Source organism: Carlito syrichta, unplaced genomic scaffold (assembly GCF_000164805.1).
Source record: "Carlito syrichta isolate Samal-C Ts95f unplaced genomic scaffold, Tarsius_syrichta-2.0.1 Scaffold308194, whole genome shotgun sequence".
Taxonomy (NCBI): Eukaryota; Metazoa; Chordata; class Mammalia; order Primates; family Tarsiidae; genus Carlito; species Carlito syrichta.
The window spans coordinates 333,757-342,164 of NW_007252290.1; the positions used below are offsets into that span (position 1 = coordinate 333,757).

Below are 8,408 nucleotides of genomic sequence, written 5' to 3' on the forward strand. Positions count from 1 at the left end.
AGATATCTCTGTGTCCAGAAAGACCAAAGTACAAAAGTGTTGGTATAGGACATATGGAGAGACAGTTCTAATCCTTGAGCTTAGATAAGAGTGGAGGAAGGTTGGGCCCTTGAGCTGGACCTTGAGGGTTGGCATGGGGTGGTATTGGGGAATGGGTTGGGCTGGACCCAGGTATGATCTCAGCCTTCTCTTTCTTTCTTTCCTTCTTTTTTTTTTTTTGAGTTGGAGTCTCACTCCATTGCCCAGACTGGAGTGCAGTGGCATGCTCCTGGCCACCACAGCCTCGACCTGCTGGGCTCCAGTGACCCTTCCGCCTCAGCCTGCCAAGTAGCTGGAACTACAGGTGCGCGCTACCATGCCCGGCTAATTTTTGATTTATTGTAGAGATGAAGGCTCACCAAGTTGCCGGGGCAGGTCTCAAACCCGTGGGCTCAGGCAATCCACTCACCTTGGCCTTCAAAGCGCTGGGATTACAGGCTGAGCCATGGAGCCTGGCCTCTTTCTGTTCCTTCTTTTTTCTTCTTAAGTGGAATGTTTCATGAAATTGCATGTCATCCTTGAGCAGAGGCCGTGCTAATCTCTGTATCATACCAATTTTAGTATATGTGCTGCTGAAGCAAGCATCCAACATTTTTTATTGGTTCCTTCACACCTGTGCCTCTTGAGGGGTTCCAGATTATCCTTATTTGACTCATTAGGGCATTGAGGACTGGAGAGCTGAAGGGTCTTTACATCAAATACTGAGTGATAAATTGATAAATCCTGTTCTTTCTGTTCTATTACGCTGCCTGTTCTTTTGGTGAAAAGGAAAATGATTGATTTCTCTGTTCTGAGTATACACACGAAACATGATCACTGTAGAAAACATAGAATAGGATAAAGGTAAAGCAACTTTCATTCTAATCCCACTTTCCTAAGTTAATTACTCTCTACATAATGTATTCTGGGATCAGCACTTTCACCAGATTTCTTCCTAAACATAATATTCAGTGGTTACACATTTCAGATGTTGAGAGACCATAGTTTATTTAAACCATCCTATACTATTGGATTCTGAAGTTTGATTCCCACTTTTTCTGGCATAAATACCATCCTGGGAAAAATTCTGTGTAATGTTTGTTCACATGCTTGGTAATGTTATTCAAGTAAAGTAAGTAATTTGATCAAAGAATACTATTTCTTTAAGGCTAGAAAAGGTTTCCAAGTAGAGGAAGGACTGATATTGCAGGCCTTATTTTCTTTTCAATATTCCTAGAGTCAAACTCTGTCTTCCCCCAAACCTCCGTCTCTCACCCACCAAAAATCCTGCCCCATTGACTGGGGTCTCTAGGTTGGTAACACTATTTCATATCCTTGATGTTTTGTCTGTTTTTCTCTGTATCTTTCATAGATTCTTTCCGAAAGCTAGGTGCTTGGGACCTATAAGGAATCTGTAACAATGACCTTTTGGGAGAGTGGGAAGAGAAGTGATACTTCCTGGAGCCAAGGGTGCAGTCTGGACACTGGTGTGGCAGGAGGCCTCCTCCTTCTTCCCCTGCTCAAAATTAAAGCCCTGCCCATGAACAAGCAGGGGTGAGTGATTCTAAGACGATCTGGGTTGCTCCCCACTCTTCCAGCTGCATGCAAATCATGGGTCCCATGTTGGAAGAGTCCTGGTCAGGGCACAGCAGTGGGCAACCGGAGCCCAAGTGGAAGGGGGAACAAACTCCACACTCAGCCGCTGAGAGTGCACCTTTCATGAGGGGAGCCTGGCAGTCAGCTCCTAGGTCAGGAAAGCTTGCCTACAGATTGAGCTCAGGTGGTACCCATGGCCAACAGTGCCAGATTAGGAAGAATCACCTCCCAGCCTCATGTGCCCATGAAAAGGATTTCCCCCTACTCCGGTGGCAGATAACTTGCTTTTCAAGAGCTTGAATGTGGACTTGGGAGCACCACGAAAGACAGCCGAAGGTTTTCCTGGTGGGAAGATGTTGGCTACAAACCACAGAGGGAGGCCCATCCCCGACCTGCTCCCTGCAAAGTGCTCGCAACAGGGGCCGAGAAACAACTTGACTGGTTTAACAGTGGGGAGACAATTTCCAGCAGCCAGGTCTGTCACAGGGTGGTGCAAGGAGCAGAAGTGAATGCTTTTCTACCTCTCACTGAGTGACCTACGTTGAATGACAGAAAGGGCCCTAGAACAGATTATCATTGACTAGCAACAAAACCAAAGAGGAATTATAGAGAGGGAAGAGAGGCATGTCACACACAAGGAAAAAAAAAATCAGTGAAAAAATACAGGCAATTCTCAGAGTCCTAAAGACACAGTACTCCAAAAAGCAGCTCTCAGAGCACAAACAATGGAAACTCCCCAGAAAGACCTACCCCAGATGATAGTCACAGGAAACAGAGATTAGGTGGCTAAAATGAACAAAGCGAACCAAGAGAAAGTAGAAATAAGACTCAGCAAAGTCATACAAGAAGTAAAAGTGTTGTTGGTCAGTTTCAGAAAGGCTCATTCCAACATAGTGGAAGTGAAGAACTTCATCCTAAAAATTAAAAACACAGTAACAAGTATAGGAATCAGGATCCATCAGACAGAGGAAAGAATCTCAGAGTTTGAAGACCAAAATATGGAACTAACCCAGTCTGTTAAAAACATGGAAAAAAAACTCAAAAAGAAGTAAAGCCTCTGAGAGATGTGGGGCTAAGTCCAGAAACCAAATCTATGCCTGATTGGTATCACTGAAGCAGAAAGAGAAACTGAGAACACCATGGAACAAGCAATGTATATCCTCCGTGGCTTAATGTAAAGCTTTGCCTACAATCTCTCCCTTCTGCCTTAAAACTCCATCCTGTGAACCTAGAGGAAACACTCTTTTTTTTGAGTTGGAGTCTCACTCAGTCGCCCAGACTGGAGTGCAGTGGCTGCTCCCGGCCACTGCAGCCTTGACCTGCTGGGCTCCAGAGATCCTTCCACCTCAACCTTCCAAGTAGCCGGAATTACAGGCATGCACTACCATGCCCGGTTGATTTTTTGATTTATCGTAGAGATGAGGTCTCGCTGCCCAGGCGGGTCTCGAACCCGCAGGCTCAGGCAATCCACTCACCTCAGCCTCCCAAAGGCGTGGGATTACAGGCTGAGCCACCGAGCCCGGCTAGGAAACACTCTTATGCACATCGGAGTAAGCAATGAATTCTTGACCAAGTCCCCAAAAGTGAATTCCGTAAAAGCTAAGATAGACAAGTGGAAACTCATCAAATTTAAAAGCTTGTGCATAGCAAAAGAAGCCATCAAGAGAGTAAAGAGTCAACCAATATAATGGGAAAAAATATTTGGAAATTATGCATCTAGCAAAGGTCTAACATCCAGGATTTTTTTTTTGAGTTGGAATCTCACTCTGTCGCCCAGACTGGAGTGCAACGGCTGCTCCCGGCCACCACAGCCTTGACCTGCTGGGCTCCGGTGATCCTTCTGCTCAGCCTTCCAAGTAGCTGGAACTACAGGCGTGCGCTACCACGCCCGGCTAATTTTTGGATTTATTGTAGAGATGAGGTCTCACCAAGTTGCCCAGGCAGGTCTCAAACCTGCGGGCTCAGGCAATACACTCACCTCAGCCTCCCAAGGTGTGGGATTACAGGCTGAGCCACCAAGCCCGGCTACATCCGGGATCTAAAAGGAACTCAAAGTGAAGGGAAGCAAACAAACAACCTCATTAAAAAGTGGGCAAAGAACATGAACAGACACTTCTCAAAAGATGACATGCAAGCAGTCAACAGACACATGAAAAAATGCTCAGCCTCACGAATCATCAGAGAAATGCAAATCAAAACTACGAGATACCACCTTACATCAGACGGTGGCGTGGGTGTGAAGAAATAGTAACACTTCTACACTGCTGGTGGGAGTACAAGCTAGTTCAGCCTCTAACAAACAAAGTGATGATTCCTTAAAGAATTAAAAATTGATCTTTCATACAACTGAGCAATCCCTCTCCTGGGAATATACCCGGAGGAACATAAATTGCTCTACAAAAAAGACACCTGCACACACACGTTTATTGCCACACTATTCCCGACAGCAAAAACATGGAACCAACCCTGTTGTCCATCAGAAGTGAAGTGGATAAAGAAAATATGATATATATACATGATGGAGTATGATGCCGCCATAAAGAACAAAATCATGGACTTTGCAGCAAATTGGATGGAGTAAGAGATTATCATACTAGGTGAACTATCACAGAAAGAAAGAACAGAATACTGTATGTTCTCACTCATAAGTGGGCCCTGAAAAATAGTCACATTAACACAAGGGAGGGATTGACAGTCACTGGGCACTGTTAGGGGAGGGAAGGAGGGGGAGCACATGATAGCACAAAGAGTACCTGGACCACCAAGGGAAGTGAGGGCCAATTAGAAGCCCAGACTTCACCTGCATGAATCTCTCTTATGTAGTTAAACCTCGCTTATACTCCACATATCTAAATACAGTAAAAAATAAACTTAAACAGAAGAAAAATTTAAAAATTTGAGTTTCTATAAGAAATTCCAGGAACCTAGCTTGCCCTGAGATGTGAATGAGCAACTTGAGGAGCAAGAAGGGAATAATTACTTTATTTTTTATTTTATTTTATTATTATTGTTTTTGAATTGGAGTTTCACTCCGTCACTCAGGCTGGAGTGCAGTGGCACGCTCATGACCATCCCAGCGTCGACCTACTGGGCTCTGGTAATCCTTCCGCCTCAGCCTTCCACGTAGTGGGAACTACAGGTGTGCACTACCACACCCGGCTAATTTTTAAAATTTTATTGTAGAGATGAGGTCTCGCTAAGTTGCCCGGGCTGGTCTCGAACCTGTGGACTCAGGCAATCCACTCACCTCGGCCTCCCAAAGTGCTGGAATTACAGGCTGAGCCACCAAGTCCGGCCAGGTATAATTACTTTAAACAACAGCCAAGGAGGTTAGAGCCATGAAATACTTGGTTCCTTATAGACACTAAAGTTAACATCTTAATATATGTCCTTAGGCTGTTTTTCAGAAACCCAGACCCCATCAAGGGGATCATCCCCACGTAGACCTCAGATAAGGGACAGGGAGGGTTGGACTCACACCAATCCTCTGTTCTCAATTTCTTCCTGCATGGCCTGGAGGAGGTTTTGCCCATAAACCAGAGCTAGCATTCTTTTCTGCTGATCTCAAATTTTTAGATAAAGCTTTGCCTCCTTAACCAGTGGAAAATCAGAACATCTTTGAATCCACCTATGGCCTGTGGGCCCTACTTGGAGGTGTCCTGCCTCCAATGCATAATGCTCCGTGGTTTGACGTAAGACTTCACCTACAACCTCTCCCTCCCACCTTTAAGACTCTTACCTGGGAGCCATCAGGGAGCTTCAGTCTTAACCAGTAGTGGTCGACACTCCTTGCTTGGCACCCTGCAGTGCGTCTCACTTCCTCTCATTGCTATCCCAATGTTAGTGTTTGAGTTTCCCGCACTGGGTGACAGGATCAAGTGTAGTTCAATAACGCCCTAAAGATGGCTTAATAAACCTTGATGATTGAGTCTTACACTTCAGTTACTTATTTTGGTTGTTGAAGATTGGAAGTGGGGAGCAGATTCTCCAAGTCAGAGAAGATTGAATAATTTCATGTTCTGCTTGTGAGTACAGCTGAGGGAGTGTCACCCTGACTCCTCCTCCCTCTGACTGTCTTCTCTGGGACTTCCTGAGATAGCTGCAGACTCTAGAGTGCACTTGGAAGCATCTGCCTCCCCAGGAAAGGGCCCTATTACTCTCGGGATGAACAGGAGAGAAGCATTAGGTATGGGGATTGGGAAATGTCTCTGCACATGGCCCTCAAGGATTCTTGGTTGAGAGAGACTCTGGTCACTGAGAAGGCTCTGGATGTGTGACCAGGCAGGGGAGGGCAGAGGGCAATGGACCCAGCACCCACGACTGAGGAAAGGGCACCTTCAGGGTATGAGGTTGTAAACAGTTTCACCTTCTTTGTGTAAGTCCTTCCATTTCTCCCTCCCAGCAACTCTGGGAGTTTCCTATGGGTTTCACATCCCCGTTCCCTTCTTACCCCCCTCTCTATCTCTTCCGGAAGGAAACTACTATAGCAAATGGGACATTTTCTATTCACTCTTTGGCTATCTTTTTCTAAACGTAGAGAAACTGAGAGAGACCTGCTTCTGTGGAGTGATTCTGTGTGCTGAACTGGAAAAGGAAACCCAGACTAAGAGAGGAATTTCCACCTAATTTGTTTCCAAACTGAGTGCAGCTTCCCAGTAAGATGTCTCCATATTCAGGATACCCAAACTTCAAAAGTTTTGGTGAAAGAGATGTGGAGAGAGTTTTGAGCCTTGTTGTTAGATCACAGTGAGAGAAGTCAGGGATAACATGGAGAATGAAGCATTCCACTGGAAGAAATGAAGAAATGAAAGAAGGAAGGAAGGAGGAAGGGAGGGAGGCAGTGGGAGGGAGAGAGGGAGGGAAGGAAGGAAGGAAGGAAGAAAGGAAGGAAGGAAGGAAAGAAGGAAAGAAGAAAAGGTGTGTGTTATGGTCTGTGTGTGTGTGTGTGTGTGTGTGTGTGCACCTACCTGGACACCTGTGTATAACCAGTAACCAGCAAGGCAGAGAGATCAGGGACAAGGGAAGCATTGTGGAGCGGTGATATGTTCCTTTTGGGAAAGATGTGGGATTTTCAAGGGTATATTTGGGCACTTGCTCAAGAAGTTCAAAGAGCAGAGAGGTGGGGTCAAAATAAAAAACACTGCAGAAAGACAGTGATCAGGAGGGGAGACTCCATATCAGAGCGCCTAGAGGCTTAGCTGCCACCACAGTCCTCTGTGTACTTAAGTCCTCCTGCCTGAACAGGGATCAGACTCTTTGGTCGGTGTGTGTCCTCTGCAAAGCCATGTGGCTCTACCTAGCAACCCTCTTAGGCATGTACTACTTTGTGCACTGGTACTGGGAGAGGCAGGTGGTGAGCCACCTCTCAGACAAGTGCATGTTCATCATGGGCTGTGACTCAGGTTTCGGAAACCTGCAGGCCAGACAGTTGGATGTGTGCGACTGAGGGTGCAGCCTGCATGTTGGACAGAGAAGGGGGTCCCAGATGTCAGACAGGCTGGAAACGTTGATCTTGGATGTCACCAAGACAGAGAGTGTCGCTGCAGTTGCCCAATGGGTGAAGAAGCATGTTGGGGACAAAGGTACCACCCCGGTTCCTGTTTGTGTTTGTTTCTTCTCTTTCTGTGATGGGGAGACCTATTGTCTTCTAACTGGGAAGATTCCCAAGATGTCTTGATTTTCAAGGACTCAAGCATTGCATTTTCCAGAGCAGAAGTCCTAGAGTGTTTGTGGCTTAGCCCCAAGGTGAGATGAGCCCAGCCTGTGTGTAGGGATCACCACTTTCTGGAAGAAATTTGGGCCCTTGAGTTGGACCTTGAGGATTGGCACGGGGTGGGGTAGTGGGAAATGGGTAGGGCTGGATCAAGGCTCATGATCTCAGCCTTTTCTTCTTTCTTTCCTTCCTTCCTTTCTTCCTTCCTTCCTTCCTTCCTTCCTTCCTTCCTTCCTTCCTTCCTTCCTTTCCTCCCTCCCTCTCTCCCTCCCTCCCTGCCTCCTTCCTTCCTTCCTTCTTTCTATTTCTTCATTTCTTCCAGTGGAATGCTTCATCAAATTGCATGTTGTCCCTGAGCAGGGGCCATGCTAATCTTCTCTGTATTGTTCCGATTTTAGTATGTGTGCTACTGAAGCAAGCACTCAGTTTTCTTATCGGTTCCTCATATCTGTGCCTCTTGAGGGGTTTCAGATTATCCTTACTTGAAACAAGAGGACATTGAGGCTTGGAGAGTTGAATACTCAAATACTGAGTGATAAATCCTGTTCTTTCTGTCATATTGTGTTGCCTGTTCTTTTGGTGAAAAGGGAGATGATCGATTTCTTTGTTCTGATAAAAAATACAGAACATGCTCAATGCAGAAAACAGAAGAAGATAAAGGTAAAACAACATTCATCCAAATCCCACCCTCTAGAGCTAATTGTTCTCTACATCATGTATTCTGGGATCAGCACTTTCATCAGATTTCTTCCTAAACATCATACTGTGTCTATATATTGCCGCATGTAGAGAGACTATAATTTATTTATCCCATTCTATATTGCTAGATGCTGAAGCTTGATTCCTATTTTCTCTGGCATAAATAACATCTTGGGAGATTCTGTAATAAGATTTGCGGAGCCAGGCTCGGTAGCTCAGCCTGTAATCTCGTGCCTTCGGGAGGCTGAGGTGAGTGGATTGCCTGAGCCCACGGGTTTGAGACCCGCCTGGGCAGTGAGACCTCATCTCTACATAAAAAAAAAAAAAATCAGCCGGGCATGGTAGCGCATGCCTGTAAATTCCGCTACTTGGAAGGCTGAGG

The 8,408-nt window shown here is 45.8% G+C and overlaps 1 protein-coding gene across 1 annotated transcript in view; it reads left to right on the forward strand.

Annotated features, from left to right (window-relative positions):
• The first annotated feature begins 6,898 nt into the window (after positions 1 to 6,898).
• The window catches only part of LOC103267660 (retinol dehydrogenase 16-like), a 5,214-nt gene continuing 3,704 nt past the window's right edge, over positions 6,899 to 8,408 (forward strand). Inside the window, 1 exon segment of the mRNA XM_008065244.1 lies at positions 6,899 to 7,196. Within this exon segment, the coding sequence (XP_008063435.1) occupies positions 6,899 to 7,196 (298 nt within the window).